The sequence below is a fragment of the Pseudonaja textilis genome, chromosome 1 (genome assembly GCF_049901715.1).
Source record: "Pseudonaja textilis isolate UNSWEBS1 chromosome 1, rPseTex1.2, whole genome shotgun sequence".
In the NCBI taxonomy this organism is placed as follows: Eukaryota; Metazoa; Chordata; class Lepidosauria; order Squamata; family Elapidae; genus Pseudonaja; species Pseudonaja textilis.
The window spans coordinates 171,022,448-171,045,626 of NC_141990.1; the positions used below are offsets into that span (position 1 = coordinate 171,022,448).

General features: G+C 40.3%; 1 protein-coding gene across 6 annotated transcripts in view; it reads right to left on the reverse strand.

Moving 5' to 3' along the window:
• Window positions 1-255: 255 nt before the first annotated feature.
• CDK15 (cyclin dependent kinase 15) overlaps window positions 256-23,179 on the reverse strand; it is a 39,657-nt gene continuing 16,733 nt past the window's right edge. For 5 of the 6 annotated variants that reach the window (XM_087919682.1, XM_087919684.1, XM_087919680.1 and 2 more), the window contains 7 exons: window positions 22,818-22,941; window positions 22,564-22,684; window positions 18,407-18,500; window positions 17,649-17,712; window positions 6,462-6,510; window positions 3,688-3,827; window positions 256-2,726 (listed from right to left, as the gene is read on the reverse strand). In XM_087919682.1, coding sequence (XP_087775808.1) covers window positions 2,617-2,726; window positions 3,688-3,827; window positions 6,462-6,510; window positions 17,649-17,712; window positions 18,407-18,500; window positions 22,564-22,684; window positions 22,818-22,941 — 702 coding nt within the window. In that variant the 3' untranslated portion in view covers window positions 256-2,616. The remainder of the gene's footprint in view (window positions 2,727-3,687; window positions 3,828-6,461; window positions 6,511-17,648; window positions 17,713-18,406; window positions 18,501-22,563; window positions 22,685-22,817; window positions 22,942-23,179) is intronic. The other variant, XM_087919683.1, reaches the window with a different exon arrangement.

A 23,179-nucleotide genomic window follows, 5' to 3' on the forward strand; every position in this document is an offset into this window, starting at 1 on the left:
CATCTATGACCTCATGCCTTCCATTATGACAGCTATTCCAGCAACTGAACACTTCCAACACTTGTTTTAGAAAGAAAGAGGGAAACATGTAAGTAAATCTTCTCAGTGTTTTTAGCATTTATTTAACAATACTCACTTTTATCTCTCCCAAACTACTGCTTTCCATTAACAGAAATACTTCAGCAGGAATCTTTGGAACTCCTGATATAGCTTTGTAATAGCAAAGGAAGAATATATAATTATCTTTATATTCTCTGGTTCATTGTGAAATTTAATGTTCAGAAATTTTCCCAGTAATTGTTGCACTAAGTATTTTACATAAACAATATTGTAAAAAATATCTTCAGGTCTTCAACATATAGATTAAAAAACTGACAATTGTATTTTAATCTTAATCTTTTAATCACATATTTCTATAGGCTGTCAAACCTGCGGAAATTGTTGTTGAAAAGGCATTTCAAAGTGGGACCATGGGAAGAAAGAAGCAGCAAGGAAAATAAAGATTCTACATCTTATCCAAAGATTTGCCAGTTAGCAATCCTTGGCAAGAAGACTAACACCTTCCCAGGAGAAGAAAACAGCGCTCTGTGTCTTCCTATTTGCATTGGGAAGAATGCTATCTTAGTATTGGATGGGTCTGTCCCTCCAGAGAGCAAATATCGCAAATAATTGGGTAGGTGTTAGATTTTAGTTGAGAGAAATACATAGAGCTTCTGAAGGAATGACTTAGAGGTGGGAGAGAGATCTCTCTTCATACTAGTTTTTGAGAGAGAAATGCATTACCTCTGTAGCCAAACCTAGATGATAATTCAGTTGTGAGGTAAGCAACAGACTTAGAGACACCTGAAATTTTATTAATGCTAAGATCCTTCAGAGGACTATACTCTAAAACAGGAGTCCCAAATCATTACAGTGTTGAAGAACAATGGAAACCTGGATGGAGAACAAGAATGGAACAGAATAGCTGGACTTGTAAATGTCTTGGGTCAATGCATTGTGAAAGATCTATGTATCACCTTTGAATGCAAATTTTGGAGACGAATGTCTACATGTTTAAGCAAAAAAAGTCAGTATTAATTTCTGCTAATCTCAGAGACAGAGTGTACTTTTGGAAATGAAATAAGGTATCCCACAAATTAGGTAACTGTTTTCATTTGCTAGAAAATTCTTTACAAATGTACAACTTTCAAAATTAATGATTTTTTTTTAAAGATACAGGCCAGCTCAAACTGAGTAAGTTCTATATCCACAGATGGGAAGCAGTGTTGAATATTAGTTTCAGTTAGAAAATAAAGGGAATTAAAATTATTAAAGAGTAGGTATAGCCAGTTCCACTTGCATTTAATATTACTTAAATTTTGCATGTTCAGACCAAGTCACAACAAAACTCAAGTATTGTTTTTTTTAAAAAATATTCCATTTCTCCAATTAAATATGCACAAACATTTATAATAGAGAATGGTGTATACAATTGCTTATACTAATGAAAATAATATATAAAAATGTACACTTTGTGAAAAACATATTGAAAAAATGTATGCATGACAAAGTTGTAAACAATATGGTTATGGTTATATTAAAGAGAAATATGTATGATTTTTGAATGATTTTTTAAACTTATCAAATTAATATGAAAACGTGGTGAATTAAACTTAACACTGGACAAAGTGGAAACTGAAATGTTTGAACTCCTCAATTTGTGTCCGAAAGGATTAAATGTATTGCTGCAATAGGTGTGAATTAATATAATATCTTCTTTCTGGCCCACAAAAATGAAAAAAGTTTATGCCTCAGTTTTTTTAAAAAAAAAAAAACACCATGCACTTATGGAACATACCTAGTGAATCTAGGAGTCAAGAGATTTAGTTGCATGGCTTTCACAAACATCTCCTATGAAATTGGATAACATCACTTGAACTTTAAATATTACAATAATCTTCAGCCTTCAAATACTACTGAATCAAATTACCCCAGAAACTCCCTCTTTGCTTTCCAAGAATTGGTGAGCACAGTCTTGGAAATATAAAGTGTGAGAGTCATGTTTGGGTGCCTGGAAAAATATTTCCCTCTACAAAGATAAAACAGTTACTATTGAATCTTCTGCTATTGATGTTATGGGGTGGTAAGGTAGGAATTATTCATGAATGAGGCAATTTGGAAGCAGAGAATTCAGCCAAATGTTAAATCAGTTACCCACAATGCACATTTTAAAAGGTTCCATTAACGCAGAACCTGTAAACTAGAATAATTCCATTAACAATGGCAGAAGGTCAGCGTAGGATAGTAGTTCTGGACAATTTAGAGTCAAACTGATGAAAATAAAACATGCTGTAGTACACTGTGTTCCATTCCCCACATTTGGAAAGTTTGGTAATGTTAAGAGTTGCATTTCCTCCTAGAACTGCAGAAATAAAAGTTCTGGGTTTGTATTATATCCACATCTCTTCCACTGCCACCCATTGCTAATCCAATTACTGGGCATAAAACTTGAAATCCAGGATTCGTAAAATATGTATATAGTTTATCCCCCATTTGTCTTAGCTAGTGATAATAAACAATATGGTTTTATTTCTTTGCCTCTTTTCTCTCTTGAAAAAAAAAGTCCCTTCATTTCCTTCACCAAAACTGGCTTGAACTATTTTCCTGATGGCCCTTCTGAGAGGAAAGAAAGAGGTCACACATTTCTTGTTTGAGCATCACTCCAGGTACTGAGAAGATGGACTGTGCTAGGAAGAAAGAAAAACAAAAACAAAGGTAAAGTATACACTGCTGCCTTGGAAGACAAGTGTTCCTGTCCAATACTCTGCCTTTTGGTAAGGAAGAATTTCTTAGTGAGTGCCTTGCCCATTGTTTGAACAACCTCCAGTAAATGCCACTATCATTTTCTCAAGACTTATTGGATCAATAGTTTCTCAGGTAATATCACAAGAGGTGATTATGGTCTTACCCATTTGCCTTACAAGATAATAGGTAGAAGTAAAAACATAGTTATGAATATATGGATACATATAAGAAAAATAAAAAAATATAAAAGAAACAATAGGACAGGGATGGTAGGCATGTTGGTGCGCTTATGCACACCCCTAAGGCCTCTTAGGAGAGGGGTGAGGTCAATAGTAGACAGTCTTAAGGTTAAAGCTTTTGGGGTTTTGGGAAAAAAATAGAGTCAGGTAGAATATTCCAGACATTGACCAGTCTGTTGCTGAAGTCGTATTTCTTGCAATCAAGTTTGGTGTGATTAACCTTGAGTTTGTATCATTTGCTCTTGTGTTGTTTTGGTTGAAGCTGAAGTATTCATTGACAGGTAGGACATTGCAATGTATGAAGTGAATGCTTTATACCTGATTGCAAAATGGTCTAAACATTCCAGAACTACCCAGGCCCTCAAAATATTGTCTATTCTTGATTTAATGGCTGAATGTGGTTTTTATAGCCTTTCCTGGTTCCTTTCACTGGAGTTTTCTGGCGTATGTTCTTAGTAAACAAGGCATGCCCAAACTGTATGTCCTTGTTTGTGTTTTTGATGCTTTTTTTCTTTTTAAGATCTGTTTTATTTGCTGGCTACAGGCTGTAATAAAGTTAACCACATTTATGCATGACTGTGTTTTATGTTCCACCAAAAAGTATTGAAATAAATACAATCATTCTGATATCCTGAGAGTGGATAGGGAACAGGGATTGACATACCATCAGAAAGTTGGCTCAGTTGAGAGGACAGGGGATTGAAGAACTGATGAAAAAGTGCCTGTTGGGCAGAAATCCTACTTTGTGGATGTACTTTTAGCATTCTTCCTGCCAAGTCTTCAGCCTCAGGCACCTTGATCAGCCTAGAAGACAAAAACAGAGGAAAACCAAATTCTAGGAATTCAAACTCTGTTAGCTTTCAAAAATATTAATTTAATATATAAGCCAGTATCAGAAGAATCCAAAGAAAAAAATAAGACAGAAAAGAGAGAAAGAAAAAGAAAGTTTATCCTTACATTTAGTATTCAATTAAATATATACAGATAAATCAAATAATTTCTACATTGTTTTAAATTGAGAAGTAATTATATTTAAAGGTTGGAGACATATGTATATGTTCTTTCAGTGGAATTTATTTTCAATATCATCAGTCTGGAAAAGAAATCATTATTTGTAAAACAAGACCAAAAGCAAAGTAATATAATCCTTATTGTTGTTTCATTTAAAATTTGTATAGTTGAATGAAATTAGTTTGACATATCTGGTTTTTTTTAAATGAGTTAATAAAATGTTCAGTTTTATGCAAAGAAATGTATACAGGTGATTAAATAGCTTGGATAAAACTGAATTGATGCTTTGGGGATTTATTGATTTTAAAAGGTATGCTTATGAGACGTAGAAACCATGATATACTATTTTGGAGGGTGCATATTGTAATTACTATGTTTGTAACTGCTGCAAAGAAAATTGGAAATCTCTTCCTTAATTTTTTCCTCTTTCTCTTTTTCTCAACTTCCATTTTTTTGTTCATTTTCTTTAATATCTCCTTACTTCTACTTTTTATTTTATGTTTTTATTATATTTTCTGTAGTTTTTTTATTCTTATGTAAAATTTCATTTTAATAAAAATTGTATATAAGAATGGCACAGTTGGCCAATCCCTCAAATTCATCACAAAAGGTAAGACCAGAATCTTCATTGCATCATTAGAATAAAAAGTCAAGTTTTAAGTCACTATGCCAAACATTGTTAATTAATTATGAAGAATGTTCTCCAGAAGTTCACTCAACCAGTAATTACAATGTCTCATCTTGTAAGCAACCCTGCACAGAATCTCTTGTCCTTTAGTAGCCACAAGGAAAGGTTGTAGTTATTTATTGATTCAAACAGTTCCCAGATTCCTTTAAGATTCAAGGTTTTTAAGGATACAAATAGATAAACAAATAGGTATATGTATCTATCTGTGGCAAAGCCTACAAAGTAAACCAGAAGGAAGGGAGGAAGCAAGGAAACAAAACATTTGTATTTTATAATTTTTAATGAGTTTATTTCTTTCTTCAAAGAATCAAGTGGCTCATGGGAACTCAGCCAGAAGGATTTCTCCTCAACCCATCCCAGCAGGCATTTCACTTCGAAACAGCATCACCCCACCTGTACCGGCTCCCTCCTCTTCTTTCATTACCCTCCCAACAAAAACATACATATGGCCCTAACTGCATTTGAAGTCTGTGATTTTTTTTTCACAAGAGAGGAAATAATCAAAAGAGTAGCATATTCAAAACTGAGAGCAGAATTCAAACTGTAGCTCAGTTGCAATGGAAGAGTTAAGAATATACATGACACTCATATACTTTTAATATTACCTCAACCCAAAGGAAAGTGAGACAACTTCAGTGACTGAGAAATAAAACAGGACAGAATTGGGATAGGAATAGCACATCTCATGCCAGTATATTTTTCTGCTGACCAAGAATAAATGGAGAACTTGATGACTCTTTCTCCAGTCCAGACCTTGAGATAGTCATTTGTAGTGTCAGAATAATGGGGAAAATATTTACTCTTTTACTTGATAAAATCAGGGACAACTTAAACTGATATGCAAAAGGAAGGAAACACCATGTGATTACATTGGCAAGAAAGCTATTGCCAGGACATGCTTAATTATGTGGTTAGGTACAAGCTGGGACATAGCCTACACTTCAGCTATGAAAAAAAGGCCTCAAAACAATATGGAATATTTTGAATGACATGTATCTGGGATCTGTGCCTTATGTAGTTCCAAATCCACAATATTTATCTTTATTCATCGAGTGCTGAGTTTGTTTGTCAAGGTCAAAACCAATGGTGATCTGAATCCTAGAACCATATGTGGGGAATTTGTGTATGGGTATTTGTTTTAGTGGCAATGCTCTGATCTGACAGAAGGAAGTGTATAGTCAAAGCATTAAAGCACCAACAGTCTAACTAGCAGGTTTTTCATTTTTAGCTGCCTTCTGACTAGCAGAAGTCTCTTAGTGACTCTAAACAGACTTCTCAAAGGAAAGGTAGGCAGGTGGGATCTAGGAAGAGAAGTAGTTCTGTTTAGCTTAGGAAGTCTTGCCTAGAAGGTCCTAGAGGAAGCAAGGACTCAAAAGAGAAAGAAAGAAAGAGGGAGGGAGGGAGAATTCCCAAGAAGTTGTACAAAGCCTAAAAAGTCTTACAAGAACTAGAATCAGGAAGTAAATCTAGCAGGGAACATTTGTTTAGTGAGGAGGGGGTCATATTTGTTTTCAAGTGCCACATTTGATTGAATACACTCCTTGTTTGATCATTGTTTACATATTATTATGCTAGCTTTGGTCTGCAATTCTCACTCTCAGGTAACATGAAATTAGTCTCTCATATCCTCACTTTATTGCTTTGTTATTGATTACTATTATTATTTTGGATTTATCTTAGACTAAGCACAAAGAATAGACTGACTTTAAGGGCTCATTTGATGATTGTAGATAGCTTACCTGTCACAGATGATCTGGAGCCCCTGAGGCCGACTGCCAAGGAATCTGTCTGGAAAATTAATATGCAATCACAGGGTTAAACACAAACAATTCAAGTCATATATACTTGTTCCTATTCTTGTCCTTATATTTATCACAGCTGTACTATAGATCTGTTAACCTGCTTGGTAGAAAATGCTGGCACAAATGTTTGAATCTGATTTTAACAGATCAAACATAGTGCAATCAGATAGATGAGTGCCTCCAGACAGAAGGCTCCTAGCAAAGTTAATCACCAGACATTATGCAGTCTGTTTCTTTGTAACAAAAGTGTCTGCCTAAAGAAAAAGGAAGAAATGGTGGGAAAACATTGGAGGGTAACAAGTGAAGAATGAGGATGTTCGGAAACCAATCGCCTCTTCCCATAAATTTTCATGAAGGAGTCAGGGCAGTCGCCTAATAAACAAAGTCTAGTTTGAAAGACTTCCAAATTCTACAAGGCAAATAAAGTCTTTGCCCAAGGGTCCCCTCCCACCTTCCCAGGGTCTTCAGGGCAAGAATTTCCAAGATCAGCAATTCCAGATATTGGAACACTCCCCAAAGGGTGCAGGCAGCAGAGGCTGGGGGTCAGGGGGGGCATGTGAAAAGTGATGCTCCGTGATATACCTGCAACTAGCCTAGTAAATAGGACATTTTTAAAAATGCAAAAAATTATCCTCTGTACTCCTCCCAAGGATCTTTGAAAAGGCAGAAATAATACTACTCCGGTTCAATTTACCCTGATGGTCTGTGGCTAGCAGGAAGTTTGAGATTTGGGTGTACTGACCAACATTTGAGTCATTTGAGTAAATGAAAGTGAACCTACGGTTGCCCATGGTGACTCAAGGTGGCTTACAGAATATAAAACCACATTTAAAACAATAAAAAATAACAACAAGAATCAAATAAATCAATATAGTACAATATAAGAAAATCACCCCTCAACTCCCACCCCCTGCCCCAGCAACAGTAGATCACACAAGCCATTTAATGGGCTCCATCCCGTTCTGGGTCCCCAGGCCCACTGGCAGAACCAGGTCTTCAGTGCCTTCTGGAAGAGTACTAGAGAGTGGGACATTCTAATCTCTGGGAAAATGATGTTCCAAAGAGGGGGGTCACCACAGAGAAGGCCCTTTTTCTGGATCCCACCAGATGTATCTCCTTCAGGGATGGGACCTGCAACATCCCCCGCCTCCCCACTCTGATGGGTTGGGTAGATGTGACTGGCAAGGGATGTTCCCTCAGATAACCTGGTCCCAAGCCATGAAGGGCTTTAAAGGTGACAACCAGCACCTTGAATTGCACCTGGAAGCAAATCGGCAATGAATGCGGCTCCCGCAGGAGAGGTGATACATGTGCACACCGGGGTCTGCACAAAACCATGTGGGCTGCTGCATTTTGCACCAACTGGAGCTTCCAGATGCTCTTCAAGGGCAGCCCCATGTAGAGGGCATTGCAATAGTCAAGACAGGAAGTGACTAGGGCATGAGTGACTGAGTAGGGACTGTTGGTCCAGGAAAGGGCATAACTGGTGCACAACCTGCAGCTGTGCAAAGGCTCTCCTGGCCACAACCGCTACCTGCTCTTTGAGCAGGAGTCGTGAGTCCAGGAAAACCCCTAGTTATGCATAGAATCTGTTTGGGGTAGTGCCACCCCATCCAAGACCAAAGGTGGCAATTCTCCCTAAGCCAACGAACCCCAAACCCAGAGCCGCTCGGTCTTGCAAGGGTTTAGTTTCAACCCGTTGCTCCCCATCCAGTCCCTAACAGCCTCCAGGCACTGCAGGAGGGAGGACATGGCATCACTTAACTCATCATGGGCTAAGACATACAGTTGAGTATCATCACCATATTGGTGATACTTCAGTCCATGGTGATAGATGATCTCACCCAGTGGCTTCATATAAATGTTGAACAGGAGCAGAGAGAATACCGAGCCCTGCAGAGCCCCAGATAGTGGGTAAGGGATGGGTCTCTCCCCTCCTATCAACACTGACTGAGAGTGGCCCCAGAGGAAGGAAGTGAACCAGGACAGCACAAGGCCTCCCACTCCTATCCCCCAAAGCCTCCCCAGGAGAATACCTTGGTTGATGGTATCAAAAGCCGCCGAGATGTCAAGTACAACAAGGATGGATGCACTACCCTATCCCGCTCCTGCCAGAGATCATCTGACCAATGCAGTTTCTCTCCCAAATCCAGGCCTGAATCCTGACTGGTAGGGGTTGAGACAATCCGTTTCATCCAGAAACCTCTGCAGCTGCTGCACAACCACCTTCTCAACAACCTTCCCCAAAAAAGGGAAGATTGGAGACAGGTTGTAAATTATCCAACTGGGTGGAGTCCAGCAATGTCTTCTTAAGAAGAGGGCAGATCACAGCCTCCATTAAGTGCTGGGGCACTGCCCCTTCCTGTAGGGAAGCATTAATCACTGCCAAAGTCCACCTGCCTATCACCTCCTGGGAAGCTTTCACAAGCCAGGAGGGACATGGGTCTAAAACACAGGTGCTTGTGTGCATACTCCCTAGGATCCTGTCCTAGGGAGCAACAGGGTGAAACTGTTCCCAGATAACAGGGCAAGAACTTGCTTTCAGGGCTTCCATCTGATCAACAACTACCCAGCATCTAACTGGGAACGAAGTCAAGCAATTTTGTCTTCCAGAAAATCTGCATATTCCTCAGCGTGCCCCTTTATTTTTTATTTATTTATTTTGATTTGTCAATCACTTACAAGATAATAGGTATAAGTATATACATAGTTATGAATACATGAAATGGGTACATTTAAGAAAAATAAAAGAAACAACAGGACAGGGGCGGTAGGCACGTTGGTGCGCTTATGCATGCCCCCTACAGATCTCTTAGGAAAGGGGTGAAGTCAATAGTAGACAGTCTTAAGGTTAAAGTTTTGGGGGTTTGGGGAAGAAACCACAGAGACAGGTAGAGTATTCCAGACATTTATCACTCTGTTGCTGAAGTCGTATTTCTTGCAATCAAGTTTGGTGCGGTTAATCTTGAGTTTGTATCTATTGTGGGCTCTTGTGTTGTTATGGTTGAAGCTGCATTGACAGGTAAGTCATTGCAATGTATGATTTTATATACCATACTTAGATCAGACCAAAGATGGCATAATTCAAGGTTTTCTAGGTCTAGAATTTCAAGTCTGGTGGCAAAGTATTCTACAACGAGTAGAGGAGTGGAGAACTCTTCTTGTGAAATATTTCTGGACTTTCTCAACTGTGCCTTCAGGTGGACCTCATTCTCTTCCTTCCCCAGGAGGAGGAGGCTCTTAAAGAGGGTCACTGGACAATTATTACTATAATCCTGATTGTGGTGAATCCAAGCAAATGGATACTTACACCAATTTAGTATTTATTACATCAAATCCTCCTCCAATTGGAAGAGCTGCTAAAACCTTTGCATGTCCTAAAATGCAACAAGATTTCTTGAAAAAGTGTGATGAATTTTATATAGCTTGACCAACTCCTGGAATAAAGGAGGAAGTGCTATTTTAATAGCAATAAAGCTAAAAAAGATTTAACTTTGTTTCATTCAGGGACTGGGGATTTTATTTATTGATTTGATTTGTATGGCCACCAATCCAGTGGTGGGATTCAAATATTTAACAACCAGTTCTCTGTGCTAATGACTGGTTGGGTAGGTATGGCTGGGTGGGCATGTAACTGGGTGGGCATGGCTGGGATGGGTGTGGTCAGGGTGGCCGTGACACAGGACTCGTGTGGTGCTAAGGCAAGACTTCTCTGAGAACCTCACTCACTCTCATTATTTAGGTAATCTTCCAGTTATAAATGTAATAGAGCCTGCCAATTACATTTGTAACTTGGGGATTTGTTTAAATGAATGTGATCACTCCGTGCTTTCCTCAATGCATTTGTTAATCGAATGCACAGGTCATTCAGTGCACATGAGGTATTTCAGGCTGGGGAACAGCATGTGAGGCCTAGTGCTGGAGCAGGCCATCCAAAGCCTCCCCCAATCCACTGAGATATCTCATGCTCCCCAGGGATCTCCACAATTGCTTTCCCCCTATCCTGCCCCACTGGGTCTCCACAGACTGGGCCTGCTTTGCTGGCATCCCAGATTCCACTTCCTCCTCCCCACCCCATTTCCCATGGATTACTCATTTTTTGAAAATCTCCAGATGTCCAGAAAAGGCTGACCCATGGCAGAGAAGTGTTTTATTCAGCTGATGGAAAAGCTGTAAGTACATGAAATCTAAGGAAAACATTTTCACCAGCTTCTGAGTAAAAGGCTTTTTTGCTTAGGGCCATGTGGCCAGCAGGCCTAGTGCTTTAAGGCAGCTTCAGGGATTGAGGTAGCAACAGCAGCCAATCAATGAGGAGCTTGCTTGCTTTGTCTCATTGGGCTGAACTGCAAGCCCTTGTTGATTGGCTGCCACATCCCAATCCCTGAAGCTGCTCATTTGAAGTAGCCAGTCAGAAGCAAGCAGAAGGCTGCTCCATGACGGCCAACTGGACTCAAACTAAACCTGCAGGTCCTCATGGCAGAGAAGCTGGTCTTTTATTCAGATGGGGAAAGCAGTTTTCCTTACATCTCACATTCTTACAGTTTCACCGGCTTCTGAATAAAAGACTTTGGCTTATCTGCCATGTGGGTCAGCCTCTTCTGCAGCTCTTTGAAAACTAAGTACTGTAAAGCCATGGGAAACGGGGTGGGGAGGAATAAGTGGGTCCATGGAGGCTCCATTTCAGACTGTAACAGGCCAGGGGAGGCCTCCAGAGGCTCAAACGGGGTCTAGGAGGGCCAGATCGAGTCCACAGAGGCTCCATTTCGGCCTGTAACAGGTCGGGGGAGGCCTCCAGAGGCCCGAACAGGGTGAGGTTTCAGCCAGTTCGGCGAACTGAGCAAATAGTTAACTAGTTCTAGTGAACCAGTGAGAACCAGCTGAATCCCACCACTGCACCAATCTCACCCAAGTGACACTGGGCTGATGACAAAAACAACAATCCAATAAAACAAGTTAAAAACCAAGATATAAACACAGTAAAGCATCAATGACAACTTAAAAAAACCCCATCGCAAAACCAGTCTTGTGTCAAACAACACAATCATGTAGAGACAAGATAAAGATCAGGTCATGGGGTCATAGAGGACAATACAGAAATACATGCTTGTACCCCAATCAGATGCAAATGCCTTAGCCAAGTCTTCTCTTAGTTTGCTTTGTTACTTCAGAAGACTTAAAATAACTGTTCTGTTTTGTGAAAAGTGACATCTGAAGTTGTTTACCTATAGAGACTAAGTTCTGGGTCTCTGGAGGTTTTTCATAAGAGGCTGGAGGGTCATCATCTCACCAATATTTAATTGGTTTTCCTGTGTATTTCAGAGAGTTGATGATCCTTGGGTTCTCTTTTAATTCTACTATTCTATGATTGTTTCAGTGTTTTATTCCTCCAAAGATTACATGCTTAACATTACAATAGTTTAGTTTAGTTTACTTTATTGTCATTGCGCCTTGTACAACGAAATCAAACACCTTCTTCAGTGCACATCATGACCATGATCATGAAAATAAACACAAATACACATCCTTCTCCCTTCACACATTGAACTGGAAACCCCTGACACCACATCAATACTGCACTATACAGCAGAATTCAAAAGAGCTACTGCCCTGGGATAGCTGTTTTACAGCCTATTTGTCCTTGCTTTTATTATTCTGTACAGTCTGCCAGATGGTAATAGTTCAAAAAAAGGGTGCCCAGGATGAGATGGATCTTTGAGAATGTTTTCAACTTTGTTAATGCAGCAGGAGCTATAAAGCTTTTCCAAAGAGGGGAGTGGGCAACCAATGATCTTCTGGGCAATGACATTAACCCTCTGGAGTGCTTTCCTATCTGCCACTGTGCAATTGGCAAACCATACAGAGGTGCAGTATATTAAAATGCTCTCTATGGTGCAGCAGTAGAAGGTCACCAGCAAGTTTTTTATTCAGTTGTTGTTTTCTAGAAGTCTCAGGTAGTATAATCTCTGCTGAGATTAAAATAATCAATCAAGATATTAATATGCTGATATTTTAAAGAGGAATTTGTTATATTTGCTTGCAATATTTGTCATAAAGGTAGTTCTAATTAGGCAGTCTTTCTACAAAGCTCTGTTTATATACAGGTGAAACTTGAAAAAATAGAATATCCTTTATTTCAGTAATGCAACTTAAAAGGTGAACCTAATGTATGAGATAGACTCATTACATGCAAAGCAAGATAGTTCAAGCCTTGATGTGTCATAATTGAGATGATTATGGCCTACAGCTCATGAAAACCCCAAATCCACAATCTCATAAAATTAGAATATTGTGAAAAGGTTCTAGGCTCAAAGTGTCCCACTCTAATCAGCTAATGAAGCTATAATACCTGCAAAGGGTTCCTGAGCCTTTAAATGGACTCTCAGTCTGGTTCAGTAGGAATCACAATCATGGGAAAGACTGCTGACCTGACAGTTGTGCAGAAAACCATCATTGACATCCTCCATAAGGAGGGAAAGCCTCAAAAGGTAATTGCAAAAGAAGTTGGATGTTCAAAGCTCATTAATAGAAAGTATGTGGAAGGAAAAGGGTGGAAGAAAAAGGTGCACAAGCAGCAGGGATGACCGCAGCCTGGAGAGGATTGTCAGGAAAAGGCCATTCAAAAGTGTTGAGGACTTTCAGAAGGAGTGGACTGAGGCTGGAGTCAGTGCATCAAGAGCCACCACACACAAACGGATCCTGGGCATGGGCTTCAAATGTTGTATTCCTCTTGTCAAGCCGCTCCTGAACAACAAGCAACATCATAAGCGTCTTACCTGGGCTAAAGAAAAACAGAACTGGTCTGTTGCTCAGTGGTCCAAAGTCCTCTTTTCTGATGAGAGCAACTTTTGCATCTCATTTGGAAACCAAGGGCCCAGAGTCTGGAGGAAGAATGGAGAGGCACACACTGCAAGATGCTTGAAGTCCAGTGTGAAGTTTCCACAGTCTGTGTTGATTTGGGGAGCTATGTCATCTGCTGGTGTTGGTCCACTGTGCTTCATTAAGTCCAGGGTCAACACAGCCATCTACCACAAGATTTTGGAGCACTTCATGCTTCCTTTCGCAGATGAGCTTTATGGGGATGCTGACTTCATTTTCCAGCAGGACTTGGCACCTGCCCACACTGCCAAAAGCACCAAAACCTGGTTCAATGACCATGAGATTACTGTGCTTGATTGGCCAACAAACACGCCTGACCTGAACCCGATGGAGAATCTATGGGGCATTGCCAAGAGAAAGATGAGAGATATGAGACCGAACAATGCAGAAGAGCTGAAGGCCACTATTGAAGCATCCTGGTCTTCCATAACACCTCAGCAGTGCCACAGGCTGATAGCTCCCATGCCACGCCGCATTGAGGAAGTAATTGCTGCAAAAGGGGCCCAAACCAAGTACTGAGTACATATGCGTGCTTCTACTTTTCAGAGGTCCAATATTGTTCTATGTACAATCCTTGTTTTATTGATTGCATGTAATATTCTAATTTTCTAAGATTGTGGATTTGGGGTTTTCATGAGCTGTAAGCCATAATCATCGCAATTATGACACATCATGGCTTGAATTATCTTGCTTTGCATGTAATGAGTCTATCTCATATATTAGTTTCACCTTTTAAGTTGCATTACTGAAATAAATGAACTTTTGCATGATATTCTAATTTTTCGAGTTTCATCTGTACAGTACATATGTTAACATGAGATTTCTTGTTACAATTCATCTCATTGAAGTTAAAGCTGAATCTGCTGTCATATCCAATCAAATAAAAGAAATAATTCTTACAGTTGAGGAGGTCATGCAGCTATAATGCATTATTGGCTGTAGCATTAACGTATTGCAAATTTTAAAGCAAAGAAACTGAAAAATCTAATCATAGCAAGAATGTATTTTAATTTGTTTGGCGCAACAAAATAGGCTGTTATCCCTAATGTCTTCCTGTCTGTGACATCAGATATCTGGATTCCAACTTATCAAATGTTAACACGTCTAGTAAAAGATCAAGTCATTTCCTTCTTTGAGAATAAAGGAATTTGTCTGGAGATGAGCTGCTTTGCACATTGCAAAACTAAGATTGCCACAAATTAATGAAATAATGGAAATAGTTTTAATTAAAGATGCTTTAAAACAGAGGTCCACAATCAGTGGGCTGTGATCCACTAGTGGGTCATGAGGGGATTGCAACTGGGCCGCAGAAACAGCTGGCAAGTGCATGTGCATTCTCATAATTGCATGAGCAGTGGGTGAGAGCATGTGGGCACACTCCATTTGCATGTGTGGCAGGCACACATGCACACGCCTTGTGGAAATGGGGCTGCATGTATGCGCATGGCTTTGATGGCCGCTTACCTGAAACCATCCCCTTTCCCCCTCACCTGCTGTACACAAAGCCAGAAATATTGGGGAACTCTGCTTTAGAAGACAATTGTCTAAAAAAACTACAATAAGTAAATATCTTCCTGTGACTGCAGCAATTCCTAGCATGATAATCTATTATTTATTCCTTTGTTGTATATTTAATCTCTTTTTAAACAGGTTAGATACTAATCATCACCCTGAACTTCAGTTTCTTTTCTCCTCCTTCCCATGATTGACTGAATAATAAATTATAAACCCTTTATTTTTAGTAGATGCACACTGTGAATATGTAACAGGAGGCAGACACAGAAGATAAGCAAACTTTCAAAGGAGCAGCAACAAGACCAAAAGAGAAAAACAATGGCCTTGGCAATGCCAAGGGAAAAAATCACAAAGCAAGACAACATCCCTTGACAAAATACAATCCACGATTCATAATGCAAACAGTAAATGTTATGCTGGCATTGTTTTGTAGTGACTCAAGGATATGCAGACAGCACTTTAACTGAGTAATGGAGAAAAGACCTTGCTATCAGTATTTTCCTGTATCAATTTGACCATAATCATAAGACAGCAAGAGGACCTTCTAGAAATACAGAATGACAGAGTTGGAAGGGACCTTAGAGATTTTCTAGTCCAACCCTCTATTCGAGCATGAGATCCTATACAATTCTGAACAAATGGCTGTCCTATCTCTTCTTAAAAAACCTCCAGCACTGAAGCACCCACAACTTCTCAAGGCAAGCCATTCCACTGTTTATTTGTTTTTATTGTCAGGAAATTTCTCCTTAAGTCTAGGTTGGATTTTTTTGATGTTTCCATCCGTTACTTCTTGTACTGCTCTCAAGTGATCTGGAGAATAGGTTGTCCCTCTCTTCTTTGTGACAGTATTGGAAGACTGCTATCGTGTTACCCCTACTCCTTTTTGTTGGATTGAATATATCCAGCTGCTGCAACCATTCTTCCATGAGTTTCAGCATCCAGCCCCACAAAGCAGATTGTCTTTAAAAATGGATTGTCAATTTGTGCTATGTAAGATCCAGAGATTTTCCATCAGAATTATGTTATTGCCTTTCCATAATGATCCAAATCATATTTTTAATCTGGCATTATAATATTTTAAATTGATTTGTTTTATTGTTGCTTCAGTGCTAAGTTACAATTTAACAGTACAAATTTACTCCCAACACTGTGAAAAATACATTTCAAACTATGGGTATCTATTGACTAGCACAAGTGATTATAATCAATTCCAGATGAAGCACTTTCTCAGTCAGAATTCACAAAATGTTCTGTGGGCTTTGGGAGTCTAACCAATGTCTTTCATTGATAATGCTACTTTGATTTTCTTCATTGTTTAACTAGAAGCAACATTAAGAAGGAAAGGACAGAAGTTAATAAATGCCTTGAACTGATAGCTTTCAGAGTACCATTTAAAAATATCAAAAATTAACAAATTAGCAACTGAATTGCATTACAAAACTACAATATTTTGTTAAGTTATAAAAACAGTTGTTAATTAACTAGTATTTCCTCTACTTAAAAAAAAGCATAAGAGGAGACTTTTTATTAGCGTGTCACTGCTTCACTACTGACCTTCCCACAGCAAGGATTTCTCTGGGGTTGTGATATTTTTCCTTTCAAAAGCAGCAGGGAATTGAGTGGTTTGAGGCTTTGCCCTCCCCCTGCCCTTCTCCCACTCCCCAGGAAATCTCATTCAAAGCAGTCAACCTAATTCCCTAACCCCCAATTACTATGTTAGGGAAGGCAGGATGGGGCACAAACTCTAGTCTGCTGAGGAAGCCAGCACATTCCCATTTCATGCCACTATGATTAATGAATCTTGGCTAATGGTGTGAAAGTTTCCACCATTACAAAACCAGCCAGCATGTCAAAATGAGGGATGTTTAGTTTTCAAGCAGGGGAGGGAAACCAGGGCCTCTGAAGCTCATCTGAACAACATCCTCCTCTTTCAAGAGACATTACTATGCTTTGCTAGGCCTGAAAGACTGAAAGTGTTTCTCCCAGTTGCCCTCCTGGCTTTCACACAGACTCTGTCCTTTCTCCCTCAATGCATAGGAGAGAGTTCATGTTTCAGGGTTTTTATATTTCACTTTTCTTTGCATTGGTGTTGATCACTGCTGCTCTATATCACAACACTTGTGTTATGCTGTTCTGAAAGATGTCTTAAGAGAAAACATTAAATAGAAGGGAAAGGAAGGCTCCTTTTTTAAAAAAAATGCCCATATCCAACTAAGAGAAACTGGTCCATTGAAGTTCTGGAGATAAAGTTTCCCACATGATGGATGGGAAGGAAAGGTTTATCACTCTCTGATTCCTTTCTTTTCACTGATTCTGGGTAGAACTACAGGAAGGGAATGGGGAAGCAAGAAGACTCTCACAACTGAAGGCAAATATACGTATCCCAGGATAATGTTGCAGGACCCAATCTGGGTGGTTTATCCATTCTGGTGGAGAGAAGTTCCCTGAGGATGGGCTCCAAAATGAGCCCCAAAACTCGGGAGACTAAACTTCTGGTCCTGGTGACCGACCCAGATTAGATCTTGCAAGAAGAGAGTCTCCCCACTCTCCCCAGCAACTATTTTGCAGACTATTGCATTCCTCATGAAGACAGCCATTGTAAGCATGTTGATTGCACATGGAAATGGAGAAAGTGGTCAAATGATAATGAACTTTCACAGCAGCAGTACATCCATGCATCAGCAAATAGGCTGAAGATATATAACATTCTTATATACAGGTATGAAATCATACCTGGTTTATAGTAGCAAAGTTTGGAAACTTCTGGCCACGTTTCTTCAGTTGGGATCCCCAATACCTTTCAAATGAGAAACAAAACTGAATGTATTTTCTAAAAACTTATCTGTAGTCTTGATTCTGATTTTCAGTGTCTCTACAAGAGAAAGCATTCAGAAGCTGCAGATTATCAGGATGAGAAAGATCCCACTGCTTTGAGATAAAAGGGAAAAGGCAGTAAGCAGATCTTCTGACAGGTGTTCAAAACTTCATTTCACAGCATTGTTTGAGGACATTGTGGGCCTTAGAACCACAGAAACTTAATTTGAAAGCTCAAGTCCTAGGACTCATTCCTCAAGCAAATAAATCCATGCCAATTAAGATAAAATACCTCAAAGCAAGCATTTAGCTATGGATTGAATTAAGAACCCAAACTGAGTTCTCCTGCGTAATGGTGGGGTTTAAAATTTCAGTATGTCTGTTTTTTTACATGCTTGGAAAACTGAATACACTGAATTTATTTATTATGTATCAAGGCATCTCCTTTTAGCTTTTGTTTTTGAAGAACAAACACACAAAAACTGAAACTCCTTTTTTTCCTCCTTTGTTGAATCTCTTATATTCATTTTACAACAAATTCACAAGGCAAAGGGAGAGACAGAAAGATACTTCTGAGCTTCTAACAATGCTACACATTCATATCTGTATTGATAAGGTAACACTTTGAAGTGCTGATGATTTTACTATGAATTTCTCAGATATATTATTATACTCACGATCCAGATTTTCTCTAATTGGTCAAAGATATTGCTAACATCTGGAAACAGCGGTTGACCATGAAGCATCTCCACAAATATGCAGCCTGCACTCCTGGAGAAAAATAATATTAAGTCATTTATGTTAGAGTTTGCAGCAGAAATCCAAGTCCAGAAAACACACAGATGAACTGATTCAGCAGGATCATTAACTTCTTTATAAACATAATAATATGATTAAAGTTTACAATACCATTTGTAGATTCTTTCAAGGTAACATAAGCAAAAACACAAGCAGCAGCAGCTCAGAGCAGACATCAGCAAAGCACACAGAGCCAAACCATACCCAGGCTGTCAGCTCCCGTTGGCTGGTCTGTTACCATGCTTACTCACTTGCTGACTTTGTTAAACCTTGTGTCTACCAGTTATTGAATATACTCTGACAATTTAGCCATCCAGTGCTGTTTTTATACATGTTACAAATAAGTGTAATCTAAATCAAAATATAATATAAAGTATAATTTTCATCATGCTTTCTACAAGCAACATATTTTTAAAATACTTTAATTTTTCATGACAAAATTTAAATAAGGTAGTAGATACTTGAAATATTGATTCAAAAAAGAAAAATATTTGGGAATTTTTGTAAGAGACAATGTAAACTAGAATCAAACATTTTAAAGCATAAATTAAGGCAGTTGCATTAAAGCATATAATAGAGAAAACTAGATACAAAATTCTGCATATTAAAGTAAATTATATACAATTTAATATGGACTTTCCAGAGGTTCATCTTTCTCTACTAAAAGAAAGAAAGAATGCATGAGAAACTACCACTGTGAAACTGGTTTGGATTTACACTGAATCCAACATTACTAACTAAATGAGCAACATTTAATCTAAATATGTATGCTCATACACTTGAAAATGTATATGGCTAATCTAGCATGTTTGAGGCTATATATATGATAAATAGCTAATATCTAGATCAGGAATTAAATGGAGCAGTTTATCAGATTGTTTCCTTAATTCCTTCAATTATGTGGTGGCTCTTAAGCTCAGCTTGCAGCTTATCTCCTAGGCTCCATTCTTGATATAACACACAAAAGCTCTGGTAGCACAGTATTGTCACAACAGATTTCTTTACTACTACAATATGAGAAACACTAGATCTGAACTGCTTTTCATACTCTCTAAATATCAAAATCTCTGATAAAAGAAGAGAAACCAAGTTGAGGAGGAAGAAGGAAGTAAACCTTGCAGTTTTAGCTTTTATTAGGAATAGGCAAAATTATATCTTTCAAACAGGGGTGGGATTTTACCAATTCATACTGGTTCTATAGAACTGGTTGTTACGATTCTGTGCATTTTGGAGAACTGGTAAATCATGCTCCTCCTTATATTGTCCACATACCATCGCTGCCTGCAGTCTGCCTTCACCCGCCCACCAGCCATCACTGCCTGCCTTCCGCCACGGCCCTGCCTGATCTGATCTGTGATCCCTGGGTAAGCGAGGCTCTGCAAGCCCCAGTACCTACCTGCCACTGCTGCCACCAGCCCCAGTTGAATCCCAACTCCTGGGCCAGTCTAGGCTACCATTGCCATGCCACCACCACCACCCTCGCCCTCCCCACCACCGCTGCCACAAGCCCCGTTTGACTCATGAGTCACAGGCCGGCCTAGGCTGCCACCACCATGCCACCACTGCCACCCTCGTCCTTGCCACCGACACAAGACCCAGTTGAGTCTTGACTCCTGGGCCAGCCTAGGCCACCACTGCCATGCTACCGCCCTCAGTACTCGCAGCCTAGTTACCTGCCCCCCTCCATGGTTCCTGCCTGGCTTGCTTTGCCACCAGCACCATGGCTCCATCCCATGTGACATTTGTGCCCTAGCTAGCTCCCCAACCCCCAATGTCCCTGGCCTCCAGCTTGCCTGGCTTGTTAGCTGCAGAGAGGAAGGCAAGCCAGGGCTGACCCATTGCTGTTTGGGTTCCCACCAGCCTGCATCTCACTCCACCCCTGGATTCTCCACAGATGCTGGGTCTTGCCAGCTGGGGGCAGGGTGTGTAGGGGGGTGAACAGGGAGCACAACACTATGCTGCCTGCATTGCCCCTTTGCCTGCTGCCCCTTCCCTCTCCTGCCAGCCGGCCCACACTTTTTAACAGAGTGCGGGCTGCCACTGTGAGAATGGTGCAAGTCAAGCCTCGCCAAAGCAGATCTTCCTTCCCTGCTGTCAGTTTTAACTTCCAGCCCATGGAGGTCACACCATTCTCATGCTTCCTGGTTGCCTCCCGCACCCCCTGGCAGCCACAAGCCCCAGCAGCTGCTTAGAATTTGGGCAGGGAACGAGATGCGGGTTGGCAAGAATTTGGGCAGGGGACGAGATGCGGGTTGGCAGGGAGCCGAGTGGTGATATCTCTGCCCTGGCTGGCTTGCCTTTTCCTCTGCCATCAGATGTGAAAGGTAAGGTTGCAGGTAGTTGGAAAAGCCAAACCACTGCCTAGCCCAGATCTCCCAGTGGGGTGGGCGAGGCTGCTTGCTTGAAGTTCCCAGCCCTTTCCCCAAAAGAAGGAGGGGAGGAAGTCCCACCTGCGGCCCCTTTGTTGGACCCGAATGCCTTGCCTGCTGGCCTTTCCAGGTAACACAGGACCAGGAGCAATCGTCCATCTGTGCCCAGTCCCTGGGACTCTGGGAAACTGGCCGGGAAGAACCCTCGTCATGAATTACATTGCTGGGCGCTTGGATAGTACTTCATTGGAAGTGTGTGTAGGTGTGTATGTTTGTTTCAGGTGAGTCTCCTAGCTTTAGAAGGAGAGAGGGAAGGAGGAAGAGATAGAGAGAGAGAGAGAGAGAAAGACAGAGAGAAAGAGAGAGAAGGAAAGAGAGAGAGAGAGAAGGAAGAGACAAGAAAGAAAAGAAAGAAAAAGGAAAAAAGAAAAAGGGAGAGAGCAAGGAAGAGAAAGGAAGAAAGGGGATAGACAAAGAGAGAGGGATGGAAGGAAGGGACAGAAAGAGAGAGGGAGGAGAAAGTGAATGAGATATATGGATGGATGGATACACGGAGGAAGAAAAGGAGAGGAAGGAAATATACAAACCCTTGCTTCAGAGGACTCTTTGAAACAGCACAGCAATCTAGGGCTAAAAGAGATCTCAGAGGTCATCTTCTAGTCCAACTCCCTGCAGGGGATCCTTTCAGAATCATAGAATAGCAGGATTAGAAGAATGTGTGTGTGTGTGTGTGTGTGTGTGTGTGTGTGTGTGTGCATGGCTGTCAAAACTCAAAAAACAGGTCAAGTATCTCTGGGGAGATCAGTCGTAAATTAGAACATTTGCTAAGCAACCGGCCATTAAGCAAGGATCACTTGTATTTGGTTTGCCAGTGACGTGGCCACCTGGACACCCCCAGCCAGTCATGTGACCAAAAAGCCACACCCACAAATTAAGCCACGCCCACAGAACCAATTGTTAAAAAATTTGAATCCCATCGCTGAAGTGGTCCTGCGATTGCAAGGCGATCAAACCAGTCAGTCCTAGAGGAGATCAACCCTGACTGCTCTTTAGAAGGCCAGATCCCAAAGATGAAACTCAAATACTTTGACCACCTAGTGAGAAGGAAGGTCTCACTGGAGAAGAGCCTAATGCTAGGAAAGATTGAGGGCAATAAAAGAAGGGGACGACAAAGAATGAGGGGGCTGGATGGAGTCACTGAAGCAGTAGGCATGAGCTTAAATGGACTCCAGAAGATGATAGAGGACAGGAAGGCTTGGAGGAATCTTGTTCATGGAGTCGCGATGGATCGGACACAACTTCACAACTAACATGGAAAAGGTTGGGTGACTAGAATAAAATCTTTGGATTTAGTTTCATTTTTCTCCTAAAATGCTCTAGTTACCACTTTGCAAGCAGTCTATTATGGACTACTCAAATTAAAATATGTCATTTCATTTGGGGACACAATTGTTATTAAATATTTAAATCTTTAAGCAATTGAGGGTTCAGAGGAAAAAATAAAATAGATTTAACTTCCAACTCAAGCCCATGTATTTTTGATAATCAGACCATTATTTCATATTTTAAAATTCTCTTGTTGTGTCTTCCATCTTTCCCTAAGAAGGGAAAGGATGAATGTGTTGAGCTTCATTTCCTTCCTCTTAATGGTCCAAACCTCTTCTCACCAAATATCCACCTCTGATGAATAATCAGTGGCTCCAAGCAGAACATCAGGAGGGCGATAGCCAAGTGTCACCACCTCAGCAGAGTATGTTTGATTGGGGAGAGATTTAGCACGAGCAAGACCTGTCAAGACAGAGGGGGAAAAAGTCAGGATTTTTAAATCTGTCAGAATGATCATTTTGGTGGTGAATTTATAGGCCCAAGAAACTCATCTATTGAATAACTGTCTGATGGAGACCAGGTGATGATGACTCACCAAAATCAGCTAATTTAAGCTCTCCGTAGCAATTTAGGAGCAAATTCTGAGGTTTCAGATCTCGATGAAGGATATGGCACTTATGGATGTGAACCAACCCTCTCAGAAGCTGGAACATGAAAAGCTGGAAACAAAAGGCAAAAACAGAGCCATGGTAATGTAAGATAGTGTCTTAAACTTCCAGGGGAAAGGAGGGGAGTGAAAGAATGAATGAAATGACTCTTCCTTATAAGTTGGTTACGTGTTTAAAACCCACAACACACGTTTCTAGTAACTCTTCTGTTAGATAACTATTCTCTTGCTGATAGAAGTTGTGCTGGATGAATTGATTTATTTGCTTCTCGTTTTATTTTCCTCCATAG